Here is a 24,818-nt window from a genome sequence, read left to right as displayed (position 1 = left end):
GTGGACTGTATATTCTTTAGGTTTTACTTCATATGTTCGCTCCATTGTGGTAAGGGCACAGATGATAGACAGGTAGGATTCCAGTTGAGGTGGTTTAATAATGCTGAATATACACAGGCACGGATCAGCACCGCACAGCGTATGTAGTATGGATGGGAAAAGGCACTTAGTGGTCCGGCAACTTGCTTCAACCAAAGTGTGTGTGTGTGTGTGTGTGTGTGTTATATCAACAAGGACCCACACTGGCCTTGGCTAACACAACGAAAGCTAACTGGTGAAAACACAAGGATGGGTGGAACTTTCTCTCACTTGACTACTCTGAGCTGATCATCTTCTCTGAGCTGGAGATCACCCAGCATGCTCTGCTCCACTTCCCCGGTGGGCAGAGCTAGGGCTCTGATATGAACTAACATTACTGATATGATTAACTACAAATACTTCACAGCCTTTTGTACACAAACGCACTGCTAATAATCATATTGCATAGGCTATATTACATGTACGTGTACACCTACAACATTTTATATGGATTTTTATAATCATCTGCTGAGTTATTTGATTCAGGATGAGAATGAGAATTACAAAGTGTACAGTGATTATAGGTTGCGCTCTGGTTAACATCCTACAGATGGCAGTATTGCAGTTTTCTTAAGAAGTTTTAGCGTGAGTCCAGAAGACTTGAAACGACAGTCTTAATGGAGGAAGAGACTTGGCTGTAGACGTAGCAGATGAGGAATTACTTCTATTTGACAAAGTCATCTAACGCTCTGATTACTATAGGAACTCCAATCAACGTACGGCAGCTGTAACCTACATTCATTCATATCAGAGTGTCATGCTTATGTTATAACCTACTAATGCATATGGGACTTTGTATGGTACACCTCAATTCATGATGAACCCCATTAACCACCTTTGTCATATTCCACATGTAGCCTCGGATTTCAGGCCAGTGAGGTGAAAGCCTGGGGGAGCCTACCCACAGAGTGATTCATTTACACCCTTTCCTCGCGAGGAGACATTTGTGTAGGCTATATTCTTATATATATATATATATTCTTATATAGACTACACTTAGATGTAGGCTTAACCAGTGTTTTTATTTTTTTTAAGTAAAAAATAATTTAAAGTACTAGTAAATTCGTTTTTGGGGGTATCTATACTGTACTTTACTCTTTATTTATTTGACAACTTTTACTTCACAAAGAAAATAATGAACGTTTTACATCATACATTTTCCATGACACCCAAAAGTACTTGTTACCTTTTGGATGCTTAGCAGGACAGGAAAGTTGGCCTATTCATGCACTTATCAAGAGAACATCCCTGGTCATCCCTACTACCTCTGATCTTGCGGACTCACTAAACACAATTGCTTCGCTTGTAAATAATGTCTGAGTGTTGGAGTGTTCCCCTGGCTATCCATAAATAATTTTTAAAAATAAAAACGTGCCATCTGGTCTGCTTAATATAAGGTATTTGAAATGATTTATACTTTTACTTTTGATTCTTTAGTGTATTTTATCAATTAACATTTACTTCAATACTTTAAAATATTTGTATTTATTTATTTAACCAGGTAGGCTAGTTGAGAACAAGTTCTCATTTGCAACTGCAACCAGGAAAGATAAAGCGTAGCAATTCGACACATACATGTACAACAACACAGAGTTACACATGGAATAAACAAAACAAACAGTCAATAATACAGTAGAAAAATAAGTCTATATACAATGTGAATAAATGAGGTGAGATCCTTAATGTACTTAAGTATTTTTTAAACCAAATACTTTTAGACTTTTACTCAAGTAGTATTTTACTGGGCGACTTTTACTTATTAAGGTATCTTTACTTTTACTCAAGTATGACAATTAGGTTATTTTTCCACAACTGGGCTTACCACACTTTTAGAATACTTTACTTCGTCACATGCCTTTTGAATCGAGCATCAAGGACCGGCAGTGAATAGTTTTTTCCTCAACAAAAGATACTGATGCGAGGGGGGATCGAACCCATTGTTAAAGTACACTATACAGTTGAAGTCAACCACATTAGCTGTGTGCCACCTGGAAGTGATGATAATAATGATGACGATAATAGCCTACATCACTTGTGTGCGACGTATAATAAACGTACATGTTGTAAGGACCTCACCATATTTTTTTCCCATAAAAGCCCATGGGTGTGTGTGAAACAGAAACAAAAACGTGGGATTTTGTCATATGCGGGAAATGTTGTGTAACCTTAGTAGTAGCTAGTACCCTATAGTCAAGGATGCATCAACGCAATATTAGCACACAACATTTTGTTACAAGACCAACATAAGAGAGTAATCAAGACGACTAGCTTGTTTAAGCCTCCGCCATGTATATCTCACTAGGTCAGGGTATTTAAGCCTCCATATATCCACTAATTCCAATATATCCATGACATTCATGATTTCCTTAAGTGCCCGAGAGTGATAGTTTGTAGTGTGATTTCCTTTCCGGTCCATAGAGGTATTTAAAACCGTATTAAAATCCCACCAAATAATAGTCTAGTGTTGCTTGTAGAATTCTTATATATATTTTCAAAGAAGCTTGGATCATCATTATTTGGACCATATAGGTTAATAAGCCATGTCTGTTTATTGCCCAATAACATATTTAAAATAATCCATCTACCTTGATGATCTGTTTGGACAATTTGCACATTTGGATCAAAATTACTGTTAATTAATATCACCACCCCTTTTGAATTTCTTTGCCCATGGGAGAAATATATTTCGCCCACCCAGTCCTTTTCCCACAAAACTTGTTGAATGAGTTTCCTGTAAACAATAGATATTATATTCCTACTCTTTTAGCCTGGTAAATACTGATAGTCTTTTCTTATTTTCTGCTAAGCCATTACAATTATAACTGGCTATACTTATTTCACCACTTACCATAATGAGACACACGTTTCAGTTCTGTTCTTTATCAAAATATATGTTTGTAAATGCACCATTAAACAGTAACATGATGATTGACTGTCTATATAGCTGTACAATGATATTTGCGTTGCTACTATGTAAACCTCCAATTGGTCACCACTATTCCACCCGCTAAAAGCCCTCCTCATCCCGAGTTGGGTTGTCATCCCAATGCCCGGCAGAGGTGTTGTTTCCTACCTTTCACAACCTGGGAGCGGCTCGTCAGGAAGTCCAGGACCCAGTTGCACCGTGCGGGGTTCAGACCCAGGGCTCCGACCTTAATGATGAGCTTGGAGGGTACTATGGTGTTGAAGGCTGAGCTATAATCAATAAACAGCATTCTTACATAGGTATTCCTCTTGTCCAGATGGGATAGGGCAGTGCGATGGCGATTGCATCGTCTGTGGATCTATTGGTGCGGTATGTAAATTTAAGTGCGTTTAGGGTGTCAGGTAGGGTAGAGATGATATGATATGATCCTTAACTAGAATCTCAAAGCACTTCATGATGACAGAAGTGAGTGCTATCCCGATAATCGGTATTCACATGCAGGAAGAAGTCTGTAGCATCCAGTAGAGGCTGCTGAGGGGAGGACGGCTCATAATAAGGACTGGAATGGAGTCAATGGAATGGTATCAAACACATCCAAGACGTGGTTTCAATGTGTTTGATAAAATTCAATTGACTCTATTCCAGCCCTTTTGAGCCGGCCTCCTCTCAGCCGCCTCCCCTGGTAGCATCCAAATGGTTTGGCATAAAAGACTAAAAACAAACAAGTTTTTCTCTACGACCCCCACAAGTGTCAAGGGACTCGTCAAAAGGTAACACATACAAATTAATGGAACTATGGAGGTAGTTTTGTGGCAACAAAAATAAGGGGTTAAATGTGTAAAAAAAAAAAAACTTCCTGAGCTTTCTTATATCTCCTAGATATAGGATAGACACTTCAAAATCGTATTCCTTATGATTTATTTTTTGACAGTCTTTATTGCCATTTATGAATGTGTTATTCAATGCGTCTCTATGGGCTATAGTAGTAAAGGCCAAACTCAATATTTTATTAAATATATTTTTGATAACTAAAGGGGTCCTAAAATTCAAAATCAAATAGCTTTATGATCCATGATATGACCTTCTTAAAATAATTCCATATGTAAGCTTAGAGCCCCCCACCTCAACGGCTTAGATTTTTAAGAATGAAATGTCAATGTTTGCTTATGTTCGCAGGTATGGGCCTTACTGATTCTGTTTTGACTTCCTACAAGCCTTTCAGGTTGGTGTTTACACATATGGTGCTGTCTGATGTCTGATTAGGATATAAAGGGCCTCCAAGAGGCCAGTTATACATTTTCTCTGGTGCTGGAGCTTTCTTCCTGTTGCAACTTGTAATAAACCAGACACACATACACAGGTAAAATCATTTTCTGAACAAAAAATACAGCAGTAGCTACTAGTTAGCTCACTGCCATAGTTAACTTGCTAACCAGATGAAAGGTCTATTACTTTTCCTGGCTCACTCCATTGTTCGATTGGATGGGTCTGAGTACAACATTCAGACATGGCGGAAGGAACGGTGGACCAGGTTACTGATGGAGAGCAAGAAGAAGCATATTTTTACCGAGAAAGGAGTAAATGTACACCAGAAGAGGAGACAAGGCTCGAAAGGCAACACTTTTGGAAAGTGATCGATGCGTTTAGATACTACAGGTACGGACTGTTTCAAAACAGCAGTAGTATTTGGTAGCTAGCTTACCCATAAAGTAATTTGACCCAGACGGTCTGGCTATCGTTAGTTCAAGTTTTTATTAGTCGTATGTACGGGATACACCGTCTAACGGTGCAGGTTCCTTCTCGACAATGCAACAATAATAAGAAATAATAAAACAAGATTAGAAACATGAAGTAACGTTAAATGACTCATGGAAGGGGGATCGGGGGTGTTTAAATTGTGCAGTTGTGATGTGTGTGTTATGTTGATGGAGTAACGTTTTGTCCGAAGATTTTAGAAGAGGGATGACTGATTTTGGGGTCTTGACTAGTTCTCACAGCCCCAAAGTCATGCCTAAACCCCGCCTATTTCTACAATTTCTCTTCTTAAAGGCCCAGTGCAGTCAATAATACTGGTTAGAATAATATTGTGAAAATTATGATAATGACCTTTAGAGCTGTTAGAAAGCGGTTAGAAAAGTCCTGAAAATTCAGCCTTTTTAGGCAACCTGGTCTCAACACATTTTGTATTATTCTCTACGTAAACCCAAGACACTCAATTTAGTATGATATGTTACGTTTCGTATGGTATGTGATAATTGCTGGATGTCCGTCAACCATTTAGTATGATATGTTACGATTTACAATTCCTGTTATATGTTATGAATTTGCAAAACATACAATATGTAACGAATTTGCAAAACGTACGATATGTTACAGTTTGGGAAAACGTATGATATGTTACTAATTCTAGCTAGGTGAGTTAGCTAGCTCACTAAGATTAAGGTTAAGTTTAGGAGTTAGTTTAAAGGGCTATGGATAGGGTAAGGGTTAGCTAAAAGGGTTAAGTTTAGCATTAGGGTAAGGGTTAGATAACATGCTAAGTAGTTGAAAAGTAGCTAAAAATGTAGTAAGTAATTGAAAAGTAGCAAATTAGCTAAAATTGTCCGTAATGCGATTTGAACTCGCAACAGCTGCATTGGTGCATTGGACCAAATCTGATTTTAAACCTAACCTTAACCTTCCTGCTGACCTTATGGGTAACCCTTAAGTTAAGACCACATTTTTACAATAGTCAATTTTTACTTTGTGGTAACTAGTGACAACCCTAATTATGTTGCATAGCTAGCTAGCTAAGATATATTGTGTATTTATATCAGGATTTATACCGTTTTGGATAACTACATTGTCCCATACCAAAGCTATTTAGCTAGTAGCTAGATAACAGCAGCACAGGAAGTGGAGCTAGCTCTAGAAAATAACAAATATAACTAAAAGAAGATGCAAAAACAGCAAGAGCTATAAAGTCCAGGCTGACAAACATTTACATTTCAATACAGTTAATCTTGTTACTTACAAACAAGAAGGTCATACATGATTATGCCTAGTCTATACAACCATGTTCACCATAATGGAAGCTGCTTAGAAAAAAGTGAATAAAAAGGTTTTGTGAATCTTTGTGTCAAGTCATTTCAAGGAGTCTGCATATTGGATTAGGCTTTATCATAATTCAATAAGGCTATAAAATATGAGTTTCTATTTCCCCCCCCATCTGTGTTTCTGGACCTCCATCTTCTCTTCCTCCTTTTCACCATGGCACCACCCTTCCCTTTATCTTTGTCTAATTCACCTCCACTTAATCTCAGGATGCATGTTCAAGAGCGGGTGAATCGAGCAGAGCGTCAGTTCCAGAGTCTTCCGGAGCATCACCAGCTGCTGCTGCCCGGGGTCTTGCCCAACCTGGCCCGTATCCGCCGCAGTGTGGACCACAACCAGGAGGTGCTGCAGGCTATCGTGCTCAACTGTATCCACATGTTTGAGAACATGGAGTATGGTGACGAGGTGAGCTAAACGGTCAGAAAAGGTCACACTCATGCTTTCTCGCAGTCACACCAAGCACTACTTGTAGCCCTCAAACTACTGGAAATCAGTTATTTTTAATGGAAAGAGGAGACATGAGTCATTTAGCAATTTAACCACTGGCAACTAGAGAACTCGCTACCAAAGTTGAGAATTCCAACTTTATGCAAAATGGTCAGTGATGCGAATGCAGGATAACCAATCAGAGTAGGGAGGGTCTTACTTGCTAGCTTTGACACTGTGCTGGATAGGCTGCATCTAGGTGGTTTTGTGCAAGAAACATACAGTAGTAGTAGGAGGAGCTGCATATGTTCTTCTATTCTACTATACCACACCGGCACACATTTCAGTAGTTCTTGTAGTAGTGTAAATTATATTAGAAGATAGATCTTAGATTAATTTGCTTCCATGATCCTTTCACCATTGGATGACGTTTGAGGAGTTGAAGTGAATCTGTTTTCTGTCCAGGATGACCTGAGGAAGGTGGGTACGTCTTCCACGTTCGACATGGACAAGCTCAAGTCCACCATTAAGCAGTTTGTGCGTGACTGGAGCGAGGCCGGCCAGGCTGAGAGAGACTCCTGCTACCTGCCCCTCATCCAAGAGATCCAGAGACTCTTTCCCAGCAACAAGTGGTGAACACACACACAGTCTTGAATTCTAACTCAGTTGTGTGATTTAGTATTTTGAATTACGTATGTATTCTGTCAGTGATGGCCTGGTTGTTTCTGTAGTGATGTGTCCAAGGTGAGCGTGCTGGTTCCAGGGGCAGGGCTTGGTCGCCTGGCATGGGAAATCGCTCGTCTGGGTTATGCCTGCCAAGGCAACGAATGGAGCTTCTTCATGCTCTTCTCCTCAAACTTTGTCCTCAACAGGTAACACTCACCCTCAGCCCTAACCAAGGGTGCAAGTAGATTTCATTTCTTCCCATTACGGGACCTCCTATGTGTGCACCTCAAAAATGTATGGGTGTAACAGGCCCGGCCCTGGACGTTCTGCCGCCCTAGGGAAGACAAAAAATTGCCTCCCCCATATCCCGCTAAACTAGAATGGTGTGCAGCAGGGGTCGGCAATAGGTTTGGCCTTGGGCCATTTTTTTTAATCAGCTAATAATCGGCAGAACAGAACATAATAGCAGCCCAATTCATAGGCCTATTCATAACACATCTGGTTAATAGGCTATATAGTCAGTTCAATGTCAATAACATCATATTTTCAAACTGATAAAATCACCAATGTCTCTATTAAATTAGTTTTTATGTTTCTTTGTGCGTTGATTGGGGAAAACGGTTTGCAATCAAGAGAAAATGTTGCTCTGAAAAAGTCTCAAAAGAAAGGTGGATAATGAAAATAGAAGTTTCAGGGAAGAATGGACAGCGAAATAGGCGTATTTCTCAAATGTCAAACCAGAGAATGTTTTCAAACGAAACGGTTGCTGTTTGCAAATAATTAAACATTAGACATCCTTATTAATCTAAATATGGCACTTTCAAAAGTTACCTTTCCACCCAGACAGACGCTCAACCAACACAGAGTAATGTAAGCTTCAACTGTTGACATTCTGAAGCTCAGCTGCGGCCTATTCTGTCCCTAGTAATTTAACTTTTAATTTTCTGAAAAGAGAATATGTTAAACCCAACTTCTTAGGTATCTGTCCTGTCAACGGGACAGTTGTGCAGTGCCTTGTGTCACCATCACAGATTTTAGAGAAACAACAATGTCGATACATATAAGTGTCTTATATCGGTTGAAAGCTTAAATTCTTGTTAATATAACTGCACTGTCCAATTTACAGTAGCTATTACTGCAAACAATGCCATGCTATTGTTTAAGGAGAGCTCCTAACAACAAAACACTTTTCACCACGATAGGTTTGATAAATTCACCTCTGAAGGTGAAATGTGTACTTACATTCTGAAATCTTGCTCTGATTTATCATCCAAAGGGTCCCTTTTTCATACCCTTTTCATATCCTAAAAAGGTCCATATAGCATGCACAATCGATTTTGTATTTCCACTCGTTCAATTTGCAAAGAAAGGAATCTGTGAAAATCTCACCCTAAACGTTGTTTCAACCAGTCAAATCGCAGTCAGATCCTAGAAGGTAACGAGACTTCACTATATCATTAGGGGTGTCGTATATCCTATAGGACACCATATTTGGTCAGAGAGTGACGCCTTCATGGCACACCGATGACGCAGGCGGTCTTTACTGGAACGACTCTAACTTTGTCAAATAAGCACCAATCGGGGTCAAACAAAGCTAACTAGATAAAGCCCAGTATATGGGCTAAGGGAGTATCCGTGTATCTGTTGTAAAATGTAGCTAGTAACCTTGTACGACAGCATGCCATTTCATTTTGGACAAAAAATATAAGAATATTCAGTTATGAAAACTGGTTGTTTTGCAAATGTTGAACTATAATATGGCTACTAATATTGGAAAAGCTAAATCAAAGTCCATGTATACAGATTTCAAATCAAAATTAAATCAAATCAAAGTTTATTTGTCACGTGCGTTGAATACAACAGGTGAAATGCTTACTTACAGGCTCTAACCAATAGTGCAAAAAAGGTATTAGGTGAACAATAGATAGGTAAAGAAAGGCTATATACAGTAGCAAGGCTATAAAAGTAGCGAGGCTACATACAGACACTGGTTAGTCAGGCTGATTGAGGTAGTATGTACATATAGATATGGTTAAAGTGACTATGCATATATGATGAACAGAGAGTAGCAGTAGCGTAAAAGAGGGGTTGGCGGGTGGTGGGTGGGACACAATGCAGATAGCCTGGTTAGCCAATGTGCGGGAGCACTGGTTGGTCGGCCCAATTGAGGTGGTATGTATATGAATGTATAGTTAAAGTGACTATGCATATATTATAAATATATATATATATATATATATATGATTTGATGATATTCTTGCAGAATAATGTAATATGAATGCAAATGCCTCCTTCACGATTTGCCGAAATGTACCTGGGTGACTTCACACTAAATGTCATGGTAGTTTGCTCATACTTCAAGTTACCCGTCTGAAACTTTGCACATACACTGCTGCCATCTTGTGGACATCATCGGAATAACAACAAGTGATGGCTGGAAGTGGGACCTTTCTGTTGCATTTCAAAGATGGTGGTAGTAAAATAAATGTTTTTTTTCTTTTCTATTTTCTTCCATATCTATTGTGTTATATTCTCCTACATTCAATTCACATTTCCACAAACGTCAAAGTGTTTCCTTTCAAATGGTACCAAGAATATGCATATCCTTTGCTTCAGGGCCTGAGCTACAGGCAGTTAGATGTTGGTATGTCATTTAGGCGAAAATTGAGAAAAGGGGGGTTTTCCCTAAGATTATTTAATAAGAGTTAAGCACTGTTATAGAACACTTTTTATTATCTGGATACTTTTCATTGATTTATTTCTAAATCTAAACTTAACAATAGGTATATTTTTTGCCCTTTTCTTTAACAAATGGTATGGCATACCCTCACTCATTTTGAGCCCTGGTTTAAACCGAACACACCAAGCCCTTCTCAGACACCAAGGTATTTAAGGAGTGCACGGTGACAGTATTGGAGGCTTTGGCTATACTGGCAAATCTATGGATAGCATAATTGTGTCTGTCAAACATGTAGGCCTACCTCTTTTTGGGGGGGAATTGGAAGAAATAGCCTCCAACAAAGCCCTCTTGTTGTTAGTGAAGTCAAATTAAAATGAAGACAATTGTTGAAATAAATTACTTTCAGCACCATTTGCTGTCCACCTCTGTTTTGAGTATGCCGTAGCCACACCAAAGGTGATGTTTGCCCGCTAGCCTTTTTAGTTGACTTTCTCCTGCACTCTCGCTCCTCATTAATAAGTTAATGATTGAAAAGGTGTCTGTCTCATGACATTGTAATACATTTAGTCTCCAGTCCACAGGTTACAGAAACACCACATAGGCTGCTACTCTTTCTACCCCGTAGGCTACATAATTTATGTTAAATTAATTTGATGGAGCGTGGTGGAGCGTAGAGTCTCTCCAACAGCACCCTGGAGAGGCGCACTATGCATGGATAAGCAAAATATTTTGCGCCCCTGCCTGTGACAAAGTGGGCTCTGCTTATCATGGGGCAGCATCAGCGCTCACCTAAAGAGCCCGCATGCCACTGGGTGAGAGAAGTTATTGTTTTTGGGCAGAATAATGTGAGGTGTTGTTGGAGGTGCATCTTGGCCAGTTTAAGTCGGAAAATGCTGCCCTCGTCAAACTGCCGCACTAGGCGGCTGCCAAATCCTGCCTAATAGGTGGGCCACCCGTAGGGCCTAATCATAGAATTATATTTGCAAATAAATTCCTATTAATTGAATGATCTTTTTCTGTGGGACTAGCCAGAATGATTTGTAATTGAACTTTTCTTGTGGCATCAACACAACCAGTCATGATGTTTTCATCTGATTTTCAAACAATCACTTCAAACGGTTCCCGTACACGTTCATCCACTCGCAACATTTTCCCAGCCTCCGAACAGTGGTGGATGGAAAGAGACATCCGTTACACAAAACACCAAAACAGTGTGATGACATTTGGTGGTTGGTCATTAGGCCAAAATTAATTCCTCCACTGCTGTCCGTGCGCGTCTCTCTGCCGTAGCAAAATGTTTGTGTCTCCTCAAACCAGATCGTATTTTGGAGCGTAGGCTATAGGCCTACCACCTGTTTTCAAGTCCATTCGCTCATTTTGCATGCCTCTAACATACAGCAATGATAACTGTAGACTACAACACCTTTTATTTTTCTTGACATTTTGTTTTCATTATTGTGATAGGCTCATGTTTTACCGATATGTCGTACTCGCACTATTTGTTTTGCCGTGACACCGTACCGGACCGTACCGCCTTACATTCACCCCTGGCCCTAACTCAAGCCTTGCGTATGATGCAATAATTGAGCCCTTGCATATGTGTGTCATTTCAATGTTGAAATGTCTGGTGTGTTTAGCTGCCTGAAAACACGGGCCAAATCAATTGCCTAGCATATCAAATTAGCCAATGTAATCCTCTTCGGACCACTGTTGTTCAGCTTAACTTACCTTGGCTCTGTTCTGTCCTTCCTGAGGTGTGAAAAGGTCAACTCCATGACCCTGTACCCCTGGATCCACCAGTTCAGCAACAACAAGAGGTCATCTGACCAGACGCGGCCAATCAGCTTCCCAGACGTCAACCCCCAGAGCCTGCCTCCAAACTCGGACTTCTCCATGGTGGCTGGGGACTTCCAGGAGGTCTACACAGAGCCTAGTGAGTGGTGAGCTTCACACAGGCTGTATGAAGATCAACAAGAGCAATGAGTGATCAGGGCCTGTGTTCACAAAGCGTCTCAGAGTAGGAGTGCTTATCTAGAATCAGGTCCAACCTTGTCTTATTCATTATGATCTAAAAGACTAAACTGATCCTAGATCAGCACTCCTGCTCTTAGACACGGGCCTCGTCTCTCTGTTGAGTGACAGGTTGTTATGTGAATTGTCCACGTATTGAGCAGTCAATGGTGAAAGTGAGCACTCTGTCCTACACACAGATCATTGTTTTATTACCTGTGTTGGTTGGGATTTTAGCAATAATGTGAGACTGGTTAGACGAGTATCGTTGTGGTCTTCCCTGTCAGATACCTGGGACTGCGTGGCTACCTGCTTCTTCATCGACACGGCGCACAATGTCATCGACTACGTGGAGACCATCTGGAACATTCTGAAGCCTGGAGGCGTGTGGATCAATCTTGGTGAGCGACAGAGCTGTTCAATGTTCAACGGAGCTCCTTACTGACCAGTGATAGAGGTTCTCTACACATTTTTTGGTGTAGTTCCTGTTTAAACTTACTGGTAGTGAATGATACGCTGTATGTCAGTGGCGGTCGGCGCCGTTTAAGGGAGGGTGTATTTTTTGGGGGGGGTTTGGAGCATGGCCTTATTTCTATTGGATGACTGTCATTAATATTACATTCACCCAGCTCAATGTAACATCGGTTTAGACTACTACATGATACTTCCTATATCCATAAATTGTCACTATACCCATCATGAGGTTGCTACAACAGCCTACAAATGAAAGTTTACAGCATAGGTGCACACGTCGACAGAAACATTTGAGTAATCAAGGTGACAGACAGTGACACATTTAATACCGCCTTGCACACTCTTGACTGCATCTAGCTGATCTAGGGTGTAATTGTTAGTCCAACAGTTGCAAACTAGACTTTCTATACTTTCTATTGGACAAATTCAGGTATGTTATCCCTGTTTCGTTCCATTTGATTCCGTTTAAGAAATGTTTTTCAACAGAATTGGCTGAATGAATACACCCCTGATCACACGCAAACAGTTCACTTTCATAGCAGCCACATATACTCAAACAAAAATATAAACGCAACCTTCAATGTTGTTTTAGAGAATTTGGCAGTATGTCCAACAGGCCTCACAACTGCAGACCACGTGTAACCACACTATTCCTCCACATCTGGCTTCTTCACCTGCGGGAGTATTTCTGTCTGTAAAAAGCTTTTTCTTGGGGAAAATCTAATTCTGATTGGCTGGGCCTGGCTCCCCAGTGGGTGGGCCTATGCCCACCCATGGCTGCGCCCCTGCCCAGTCATGTGAAATCCATAGATTAGGGCCTAATTAATTAATTAAATTGACTGATTTCCTTATATGAACTGTAACTCAGTAAAATCTTTGAAATTGTTGAATGTTGCATTTATATTTTTGTTCAGTATACAAACAGCATGTATAATTCCTTCTTGCATCTGTGCTGTCCTCCTCTCACCTTTTCCCTTTGTTTGTGGACTTCAGTGCACAATACAACAGCTGTATGTGACCAGACGAGAAAAACCTTTCCAACCCAAACCTTCATACCATAACCGCTACACAAAGCCTACGTATTTGTCACCATTTTAACTAATGTCATAGTCAACATAGCTAGCTACTAGAACTAACTTGTTAATAAACGTGTGGTATCCCGGGAGGTCTACCCCGGTTGGTGATAGAAGGGAGGTACGTGCCGCAACGTTGGCTCCCTCTGCTGAGAGTACACACGGGCTAAGCACCCCGCCGCTGATGGCTAGAGGTAATAGTAGAGGTAATTAGGGGAGAGTGCCAACCAGCAGTGCAGGCCACAATAAGGGAGCACCGTGGCACGCCGCGAGGGGGGAGAGAGCGAGACAGACACGGAGAAAAACCTGTGAAGGACAGAGCGTGTTATTTAGTTATGTTTATTTTGTTTCTTAGTAAAGTTGTGTTTTCTGACTAGAACCTCCCTATCTCTGTGTTAATCTCTGCACGCTCAACCCAACACCCCACTGTTTGCCACACCCGCTACAATCATGTAGTACAGTGTACAGCAAGCAGTTTAGTAGTTACACCGGGTGTTTGAGTAGACTAAACTAACTGGCTGCATTCGTTAGCTAGGTAAGTTGAAGTGAAAATACAACGAAACAGCTAGCTCTCTCTTGCTTCTCCTTCATTTTTTAATAAATTAATTTGTTCAAAACTGTTCAACTATTGTCTTTCTCTCTCTCTTTGAGTCAATTACACACCACAGTTTATGCACTGCAGTGCTAGCTAGCTGTAGCTTATTTTTTCAGAACTAGATTAATACTCTGATCCTTTGATTAGGTCGACAACGTCAGTTCATACTGCAAGAGCTCTGATAGGTTGGAGGACGTCCTCCAGAAGTTGTCATAATTACTGTGTAAGTCTATGGAAGGGGGTGAGAACCATGAGCCTCCTAGGTTTTGTATTGAAGTCAATGTAACCAGAGGAGGACAGAAACTAGTTGTCCTCTGGCTACACCTTGGTGCTACCCCAGAGAGTGCTGTTGATGCTACTGTAGACCTTCATTGCAAAACAGTGTGTTTTAATCAATTATTTGGCAAAATGTGAATATATTTAGAATAGCTTTATCTAAATAGTATAACTTTTTTTTATTGTTTCACTATTTGTATTTTTATGAAATTCACTGAGGATGGTCTACCCCTTCCTCCTCTGAGGAGCCTCCACTACTGTATGAATACTTTTACCAAAGCTGCGATTCCTCCCTTGTCTATAGGCCCACTGCTGTACCACTTTGAGAACATGGCCAACGAGCTCTCCATCGAGCTCAGCTACGAGGACGTCAGGGCAGCAATTTTAAAATATGGATTCCATTTGGAGGTAAAGCTGTTTTTTTGTGTTAATTTTTTTCTTTATATAAAACAGGTGTATAGATTGGAGGAATAAGATGAACAACTACTACAGTTTACAGTAAAGAAAAGTATAAACATTGTTTTCAGTTTCAGTTGTTTTGACTATCCTCCTTGGGCCTAAAACATCCTGTCTTCCACTGTAGGTGGAGAGAGAGTCTGTCCCCACCACCTACACGGAGAACGATCAGTCCATGCTGAAGTACCTGTACGACTGTGTTTTCTTTGTGGCAAGGAAACCTGACCATCTGTATGCCAACGGTTACCAGGTGGTCCATAAGAACAGACCGGAAGTGTCGCAACGGCGAGAGAGCTGCGACAGTCTGACGTGACATCGTCTGTCATGACATTGAAGAGCCACACACCCGGAAAAAAACGCAATTGGCCACCACCAAGAGCATAAAAAAAATTGTAAGATGACAGAAACACAAGTCAATGGACAGGTTTGCTTTCATGTTTCTTCTTCTTTATATTATCTCATCGCCAGAGCTGCCAAATCACCTTCCTTCCTCCCCTGAGCCTTTGAGATTGAGACAGATGCCTATTATGAACTCAAGTGACTAAATCTGTCAGCACAGGACTGTTTGTCTTCAGTTAAAGAGGCAAAGTGACGCCTCTATCTCCATGGTGACCTGATGTAGTTGCATGCGTGTCAGAGACCCGCCTCTACGTCTTCTCATTGTATTTATTTTGTAAAATACAGTTACCAACTCTGGCTATTTATAGTAAAACAAAAAAAGTATCACTTAAAATCATTTGCTGAAGTGGCTGGAGTTGGTTATTTTAACCTATATTGTATGATTGGACACAGATTGAGTTTCAGCATTACACCCTGGATCTAGTTACTGTCTCACTTAATAAAGAAAAACAATTCTTTAAAAAAAAGAAAACGTTTCATTGACTGAGAGGGATTGTCTAATTTTCCTAACTCAATAGTGTCTTTAGGGTCATTCCATGAAAAGTGCCTTTGATATTAAGTATTAATTGTGCACCAATATTGCATTTTTAAAAGCCTGATATTTAAATGAAGTGCCCTTTAATATAGACCACATTGAGAATTCAATAAATCTGATTTTTCTTATATGAATAAAGACTTACTCATGTGCCAAAAATCCCTCTGTACACCCTCTGTGACTTCTAGAATGATTTTAACCCACTTAACCCCAACATTTCTCCAAGCTTTCACAATCATTGTAAAGATCTAGTTATTGTGTTGCTTTGACAGTCATTTCTGAAGATTATAATTGATTTCATGTGATTAGTGATTCATTTACGTCTGTCCCTCATTTGAAGGTCACGTAAACTGAACTCTAATTTTCTGGTGTTTTGTGGAGAAAAACTGAGCGGATCGAGCATAACACGTCAACCCTGTTACCCATAGATCGACATTCTAGAAATCATTTAACAATAAATACATGTTTGTGAAGCTTGCATTCAATTGCCACTCCCAGTTGCACACAAGCTTCCATTGTGTCAAAAGGGTGATTTAAGATGAAGCCATTGTTTACTTTATTTGACACTTACTAGTCTTTTTTTTTTGACCTTGAGATGGGAAAACTAGTTTTTTATTAAGTAGAATATGTGCCCTTTGTGGCAGAATGTTAAAATTAGGTGAAAGCAATGTTTTTTTAAATGTATTATATGCACCTCTATATACACCTCACCAGCCCAGCCAGGCAATTTATAAACTCTATTAAAAGCATCTAGACATTCTCTCGCATTTCTTTTAGACTAATATTTCGTTTTCAACTTCGTGGATTTGTATAAACCATGTTGTCTGTCTCTCCGACATTTGCAACATTGTTTCAATATTTCAATTTGATCTCCTGCTGTCGCATAGTAATGAACGTGACGAGACAGGCAGGGAGCGTTTTTCAGCCAGTCGAAATCACGAATCAGCTGGCATCATTTTTATGGATTTATACAAAAAAAATGTCAGTTGATAAAAGGTCAAACGAAACACAGCTAATTTGCAATCTTTCCAGCTTCAGTTTGAAGTGATTGTGTTACTGTAGCTGTGTTGTTGGCTAGATCCCCTGAACAACAGTGTCCTGACGAGTGAGCGCATTTTCTATGCCAGGCAAAATTGTGCCTCATTGGCTCATTGTTATGGATGTATCCAAATAAATGTCACTAGAAAACAGCTTACTTTGCTGTTATTCTGGCTGTACTTTTTGACATGACTGTAAGTTAGTTGTAGTTGGCTAGCTAGCAAGCAAGTTATAAGAATGTTGCCAGCAAGTATGGCAATGGAACATTCTGTATCTATGGGGTCACGCCCATAGATACAGAACAAAAAGACTGAACGACTGGGTCGCGTCTCTAGCAACCATAGATTTGTGTCGGGACTATATCTAGTATGAATAAATTAATCAAAATGGCGTTTTTTATGAAAACATGTCCATCATTATTTGAATATGTTGGTTACCTGTTGTATAAAAGTGATAATGCCCTCGAAGGCGCCCCGGGCCTAACAAAACCTAACAACACTTAAATATGAATCTCATATTCCCTCCGTTTGCAGTTATACACTGCAATATGTTGGAGCATTATGCCTAATGATGATCAATGTTATAAAGTATGCAACAACTCCCCTTTTGTCAATTACTGTCTTCATACAACCAGGTACATCTGAGAGTCACAGTTGGTTACAGAGGATACAGACATCAGTGGTGAACCCTTATCATATACCAGTTAACACACAGCATATGTAAGGGAGAAATTATTTACTGACTATGATTGCCCTACCTATTGGAATGAATGCCCTATCTGGCTATCTCAATTACTCTTTCTCAAGCAACCGACATGTGGCGCTGTTGGTGGAGAAGATTCTTGATAGTGGTGGGCGGGAAAAGAGGACAGATACATCCTCTCATTGGACAGACTGGGTGTGTGTACAATTTACAGTAACTTTCAGTCAAAACATTGATACCTGTTAATTATTGGAAGTCTCTACACGGTCTTTACCTGGCAGTCAGGATGAGAACACCAGGATACATACAAGAAGTATACAAACAGACAAGGACAACATACAGTGCAATTGGAAAGTATTCATAGATGGACTTTTTCCACATTTTGTTACATTACAGCCTTATTCTAAAGTGGATTAAATAGATTTTTGTTCCTCATCAATCTAAACACATTACCCCATAATGACAAGTGAAAAAAGGTTTGTATTCAGACCCTTTTCTATGAGACTTGAAATTGAGCTCAGGTGTATTCTGTTTTCATTTATCATCCTTGAGATGTTTGATTGGAGTCCACCTGTGGTAAATTCAATTGATTGGACATGATTTGGAAAGGCACACAACTGTTTACATAAATAAGGTGCCACAGTTGACGTCAGAGCAAAAACCAAGCCATGAGGTCAGTACAGGTGCAGCAAATCTGGGACACAACGTGCCATTGGAACACAGGAGTGAAGGTTGCTGATAATGGGCCTCTGTTCGCCTATGTAGATATTCCATTAAAAATCTGCCGTTTCCAGCTACAATAGTCATTTACAACATTAACAATGTCTACACTGTATTTCTGATCAATTTGATGTTATTTTGAGAGACCCATATGTAATTATTTGTGATTGATATACTGTAGGCCTACTGTAGTTGACATGAGTCTCACAAGTGTTGAGTAATGTGCTGTTAAAAGTGGTGTAGGTCTTATTTATTTTAAGAGCATATTGAAGTTAGAAGCAATAGCCTACCCATTGTAGTCACTATTTTAGCACTGTTTCGCGCTGCTCTGAGACAAGCATGAGGACTGGTCTTGATAAATCAATTTGATTTTTATTTTCACTGAATCTCCGTTTGGGTATTGGTTAGACTACAATTATACAATTAGAGTGTGGAAATGTTATGCTCCTAGTGTTATGGTCCTACTCCCGACCGTCACATTGTACAGTGCCATATTTTCCATTCCATCCTAACGGAAACCTTTTCTTGGAATAGAAACACCATAATATTAATCAAATTAATTAAGCAAAACTTCTTAAAATCAGTCCCATATACTATGCTCTTACAAAAAAAGGTTTTAAAATCTCTAGTACAGCCACTATTGAAGGCTATCAAATGCTTCTCAAAGATGCCCTCTGGTGGTCAAATTAGCACTAACTAGCTTTAATGGTTACAATAGCCGACACTTAAATAACGTTCCATTGAATTCTGCGGCACCATGCAAGCTATGCTGCAACTTTTAAAGGACAAACCACTGTAGCTCGTCTGGTAGGCTCGCGTCACTGGGCAGCTCGTGTCTGGGTTTCCCTTTGTAGTCCATAATAGTTTTCAAGCCCTGTCACATCCGATGAGCGTCAGAGCCGGTGTAGTAGTATCCAATCTTAATCCTGTATTGACGCTTTGCTTGTTTGATGGTTCGTCTGAGGGCATAGCGAGATTTCTTATAAGCATCCGGATTAGTGTCCTGCTCGATGCGGTTGTTGCCTGTAATCCATGGCTTATGTTTGGGATATGTACATACAGTCACTGTGGGGACGACGTCGTCGATGCACTTATTGATGAAACTGATGACTGAGGTAGTATACTCCTCAATGCCATTGGATGAATCCCGGGACATATTCCAGTCTGTGCTAGCAAAACAGTCCTGTAGCGTAGCATCCTTGTCATCTGACCACTTCTGTATTGAGCGAGTCACTGTTATTGACAAATAGACACACACCCCCACCCCTCGTCTTACCAGACATAGATTCTCTGTTTTGCCGGTGTATGGGACATCCCGCCAGCTCTAAATGATCCGTGTCGTTGTTCAGCCACGACTCAGTGAAACATAAGATATTATAGTTTTTAATGTCCCGTTGGTAGGATAATCTTGATCATATGTCATTGATTTTATTTTCCAATGATTGTATTTTGGCCATTAGAACGGATGGCAGTGGGGGTTTACTCGCTCGTCTACAAATTCTCAGAAGGCCTCCGTTCCCTTTTTCTCTGTCTTTTCTTCATGCAAATTATGGGGATTTGGGCCTGTTCCCGAGAAAGCAGTATATAATTTGCGTCAAACTCGTTAAAGGAAAAAGCTTCTTCCAGTTCAAGGTGAGTAATGGCTGTTCTGATGTCCAGAAGTTATTTTCGGTCATAAGAGATGGTAGCAGCAACATTATGTTCAAAATAAGTAACAAAATATCATAGTTGGTTAGGAGCCTGTAAAAAGTCAGCCATCCTCTCCGGCGCCATTCTCTGATACACAATGAGTAACGATAGCTTGGCTATATGCACGGGGTACTAGTGCCAAGTTGATGTGCAGGGGTACGAGGTAATTGAGGTAGATATGTACATATACTGTAGGTCGGGATAAAGTGACTAGGCAACGGGATAGATAATAAACAATAACATTAGCGTATGTGATGAGTCAAGAGTTAGTGCAAAAAGGGTCAATGCCAATATTCCGGGTTGCTATTGGTTAACTATTTAACTAACTATTTAGCAGTCTTATTGCTTGGGGGGTAGAAGCTGTTTCTGGGTCCTGTTGGTTCCAGACACTGTGCATCGCAGTGGTATAAAGTACTGAAGTAAAAATACTTCAAAGTACTACTTAAGTATTTTTGGGGTTATCGGTACTTTACTATTTATATTTTTGACAACTTTTACTTTACTTCAGTACATTCCTAAAGAAAATTATATACTTTTTACTCCATACATTTTCCCTGACATCCAAAAGTACTCATTACATTTTGAATGCTTGGCAGGACAGAAAAATGGTCACTTTTACCTTAGAAAATGACTCAAGTATCTTTACTTTTACTCAAGTATGACAATTGGGTGCTTTTTCCACCACTGGTGTATCGGTACTGCTTGCCGTGCAGTAGCAGAGAGAACAGTCAATGACTTGGGTGGCTGGAGTCTGACAATTTTTAGGGTCTTCCTCTGACACTGCCTGGAATAGAGATCCTGCATGACAGGGAGCTCGGCTCCAGTGATTTACTGGGCCAGGGTTCCTGTCGAGAAGCACAGTTTCTACTGCTCCTACAGTTTTGCTTCGGTACTGCAATTTATCTGACACACGGCCCACAAAGACAATTACCATCGACGGCCACATAGAGCAGTCAAATTTGAACATTCCTAATAAGACACTTTAATCATCCCTTTATGCACAAATCATCCATTGAATTGTTCTAATAATTGTCGCTGAGGCCATTTCCCCCCCATCATTAACATTTTATATTCATCCAATGTCTGTCGTGTTTTTTGATGAAGTGATGATGTCGCCGCTGCTCCCTGTGCACAATGAGTGTTAGTGTGCATGTCATGCAACTCGGATATAGATGGTCCATGAATCGGCGAATGCGAACGTAAGTAGATCATCTTGAAAACAACAATCGGACATCTTGGACACAGTCTCCATTTCTTATTATACCTCAGTGGTTGAAGCGAGAGGCTAAACTTCTCTGATGTTTTGGCCCAGTACCTACTACGCTCTAACAGCGTGAAGCAAACCTATGCACATGTGCAGATACTCTGTGACTGTGTGAGAGTGAAGTCATCTCGCTCGGAAGGTCACACACAAAAATGGAGTTGATGATGGCAAAGACCTATGCACTTTCAACACATTACAGTACTGGAGGGTCCCTTTGCCAGAGCTGGACCTTTTACTTCTGCAGAGTGGGAACCTCTCTGGACCAAATGGAGAACCGACCCCCTGCCAAAGACTTCTCCTCTTATGCCATGGAGTATCTACCCACCATGGAACTCTTATGCAAGAGGTGGCCACAGACACTGCCCATCAGAGCAATCGACATAAATCTATACAATGTAGACATATGGGTGGTTCTGCTCCCCACCAATGCACATGTAAGCCATGGTGACACTATAAAACAGCTAGGCCTGCTAAACTCAAACTTTCACATTGCTCACCATACACTGGGACTTCTGAGTGGTGTAGAGGTCTAAGGCACTGCATCTCAGTGCCAGAGGTGTCACTACAGACCCTGGTTTGATTCCAGGCTGTATCACAACCGTCTGCGATTAGGACTCCCATAGGGCGGCGCACAATTGGCCCAGCATCGTCCGGGTTAGGGTTTGACCGGAGTAGTGCGTCATTGTAAACAAAAATTTGTTCTTATCTGACTTGCCTGGTTAAATAAAATACTTTATTTATAGCCACTATGCTGCACCAGTTAAAGTATGAGGCACAAAACACTCTCACAGGGTTGGTTAACTCTTGAGGTCCCTTGTGTCTCTACCAACCTAGGTAAATGAGCCCCCCCCCCACACACACACCTGAATGCTAATAGCATACCTGACCATATGAACCATGCATAGGTTATGCATGGTCCAATATTAAAAATAATTTTAACAAAGAATTTTACCAATATGTTCATTGGGCTCATTTCTGGAGGTGGAAATTATATTTTAGATAGTGTCAGGATAATTTTATTTACATTCATTTTGGAGTAGAATGTTCTTTTAAAAAGTCACTCCGCTACCTTTCCCCCCCAGTGCTACAAAACTTTCCAGAGGAAACACTGACTTTAGCCCATTCCTGTCATGGGCCATAGACCGGTGCCCCGCGGCAAATTATATTAGAATCCGCCCACTTTGTAGGTTACTTATGTCAGGTAAAGGTGTGGACCTACGTCAGGTCCATTTGTGTGCCAATATGAATGCAGCTCCTACAATGGTAAGTTAAAAAATACGTTGTATTTTTATCTTCCCAGAAGCAAGGCAGTTCATTAGCAAGTTTCTATGATAGCCCAGTTGTCAAATTATGGAGGATACAATGCGAAGAGATAATTGGAAAAACGGTGATGATAGCCAGAAATGTTGAATTAGTATCTAATTAGAGTATCAATGGTATGAAATAGCAAAATTGTAGCCTAACTGAAATTAGCACTATTTTCCTTTTTAAATTAATTTGGATAAAGTTATGAGTCCTCAAATGATTTTGAATTAGTCTTTACTATCAGATAATAATACAAGTGCTTATTATATAAGTGCACGGATATCAAAAGGTGTGAAAAGTATAATCGTTAAGTAACTCTAAACCTGAAGTCAAAGTTTATATATGCGATTTAAAAGAAAAAAATTGTAACCCAAACGTGGGTTGTGCAAAACAAAAGCTTGAAGTGTGTGTGCTGCATAAATGATGAGCGACATGGGAGTTGTTGAGATGCCCATAATGAAGGTAAATCTCTTTGGCTGTGTCCGAATGCCCATAATACATCCTAAATAGTAGCCTGTTTGAGTTTGCGATAAAATTAAGTTTTATAATATGTTAATTTTCCAATATCGAATATGTTTTAAATGCCAGGATGTTATACTCATTTTGGCTTTTCATTTAGTAGGATTCGCTGCATACATTTAGGGAATTTCACAGCCACAATGCATTGGAAGAATGGGGCTGCAAGTTTTAATAGCTAGATCTCTTCAAGTAAACAACAAAACAACTTGGAAGATTGCGAATACCGAAGCCTCTGCGGTGGTTCTCAAATGTAAGTAGTTTTTGTTATTCAAAATTATCATGACAATTTCATTGTAGCTACATCTTTGAAAGCAGATTTGCAGCCTGCCTTGTCTTTCGCTAGTAGGATTAGAAGTTAGCTTTAGAGCAGTAATATTAGTTACAGGTATACTTGCTGTTGAGCAACAACTTCATATTTAACATTAGCCTAGCTAGCTAGTTTCATTGCACATGACCTGTTATGGTGAAAGTAATGGTAAGCTGCTCTCGTGGCACTCTTAGAAAAAAAAGAGTTCCAAAACGGTTATTTGGCTGTCCCCATAGGATAGCCCTATTTAGTTCCAGGTAGAACCATTTTTTGTTCCAGGTATATAGATTCCAAAAAGGTTCTACCTGGAACCACAGCCTGGTCTCAAAGTAAATGTAAATCCGGGTTCAAATTAGTGTGATATATTACATACTATATGGTTACATAAGACAGATGCTTACTTAATGAAAAACGAAAGTAGGATGGTTGGTCAGGGTGGATGGGTGAACATATAACGCAAATGTCTAGCAACCCAAAGGTTTGCGAGTTCGAATACCATCATGGAGAACTTTAGCATTTTAGCTAATTAGCAACTTTTCAGCTGCTTCTCGGATTTACGTACAGAATAATGCGAAATACTCTGAGACCAGGTTGGGAACCAAAAGGGTTCTACCTGGAGCCAAAAAGGGTTCTTCAAAGGTTTCTACTATGGGGACAGCCGAATAACCTTTTCATGTTCTAGATGGCACCTTTTCTCCCTAAGAGTGTACTGTTTCACCTTGGCACTGCAATTTGATAAAGTATGTGGCAGTCTAGCTACAGAAAGTTCACACAACTCTCCTTTGCTCATGTTTTGGTCTTAACTTGATCTTATGTCTTTTCACGATCTTTGTGAAGGAGGTGGAGGGGCAGCTATCACCTGCATGGGTGAAAAAGGAGTGGGAGGACCTGAAGCAAAATACTTACACTTATTGCTGTGCTTGGCTAATAAAGTTCCCCTTTTCTCTGAAGCAACAACACTTTCCCATCTATTTCCTATGCTTCACTGGCACATTCATGTAAGTGTGAAAATATGCATGCTAGAAATGTGCACGTATTCCAGAGAAATGTACTGCAATTGGCATAATACCTTTTACAGGGATTTACATGTAGTATGTTTGATGCTGAAAGCTATCCTTACCATATTTTTCAGGTGTTGAAAGCTCCCCCCACCGGAGTCAGCACGGAGGGAGGGGAGGCCACAGCCACATCCTGGAAGTGGTATGTGGGGATGGGTGAGGCGCTGCAGGGGCTCTCACTCTATCACCCCACCAGTCATCATCTCTTCTGTTCTTCTGTTTTTGGTGAAGTCCTTTAAACTCAAAGTGGATTTCTGTTTTCTCATTGAAAAGTGTTTGTTTGTAATAAAATAAAAAAATTGATACCAGTACATCTACTGTTGGTGTGTTTTACTTCCAACATTAAAAAAATGCACTCGCACATCAGAGCTATCTTGTGTAAGGTGCATGGTAACAATTAAGTTGAAAGAAAAAAATTACCCGCAGACTGCTCTTGCATGTATCACTTTTTTTGTGTGAAGATTACGCTCTACTAAACTAAGTAAACCAATAATAATAACAAGATTACATTTCTGTAGTGCTTTTCATA

The 24,818-nt window shown here is 40.1% G+C and overlaps 1 protein-coding gene and 1 long non-coding RNA gene across 2 annotated transcripts; both read left to right on the top strand.

The window, feature by feature from the left end:
• Positions 1-4,314: 4,314 nt before the first annotated feature.
• Positions 4,315-16,783, top strand: carnmt1 (carnosine N-methyltransferase 1). The gene is made up of 8 exons (XM_024439321.2): positions 4,315-4,660; positions 6,307-6,502; positions 6,989-7,155; positions 7,255-7,395; positions 11,624-11,802; positions 12,167-12,280; positions 14,602-14,705; positions 14,881-16,783. Exons 1-8 carry the CDS (start codon positions 4,512-4,514, stop codon positions 15,064-15,066), a joined length of 1,236 nt encoding a protein of 411 aa, XP_024295089.1. The 5' UTR covers positions 4,315-4,511; the 3' UTR covers positions 15,067-16,783.
• A 5,937-nt stretch (positions 16,784-22,720) lies between these two features.
• On the top strand, positions 22,721-24,600 carry LOC121847880. Its single transcript, XR_006084751.1, has 4 exons — positions 22,721-22,867; positions 23,025-23,174; positions 24,069-24,229; positions 24,364-24,600. It is a non-coding gene; the product is annotated as an uncharacterized LOC121847880 (long non-coding RNA).
• The last annotated feature ends 218 nt before the right edge of the window (positions 24,601-24,818 follow it).

This window comes from Oncorhynchus tshawytscha, linkage group LG12, assembly GCF_018296145.1.
Source record: "Oncorhynchus tshawytscha isolate Ot180627B linkage group LG12, Otsh_v2.0, whole genome shotgun sequence".
Classification (NCBI taxonomy): domain Eukaryota; kingdom Metazoa; phylum Chordata; class Actinopteri; order Salmoniformes; family Salmonidae; genus Oncorhynchus; species Oncorhynchus tshawytscha.
This window is presented reverse-complemented; position numbering and strand designations above follow the sequence as displayed.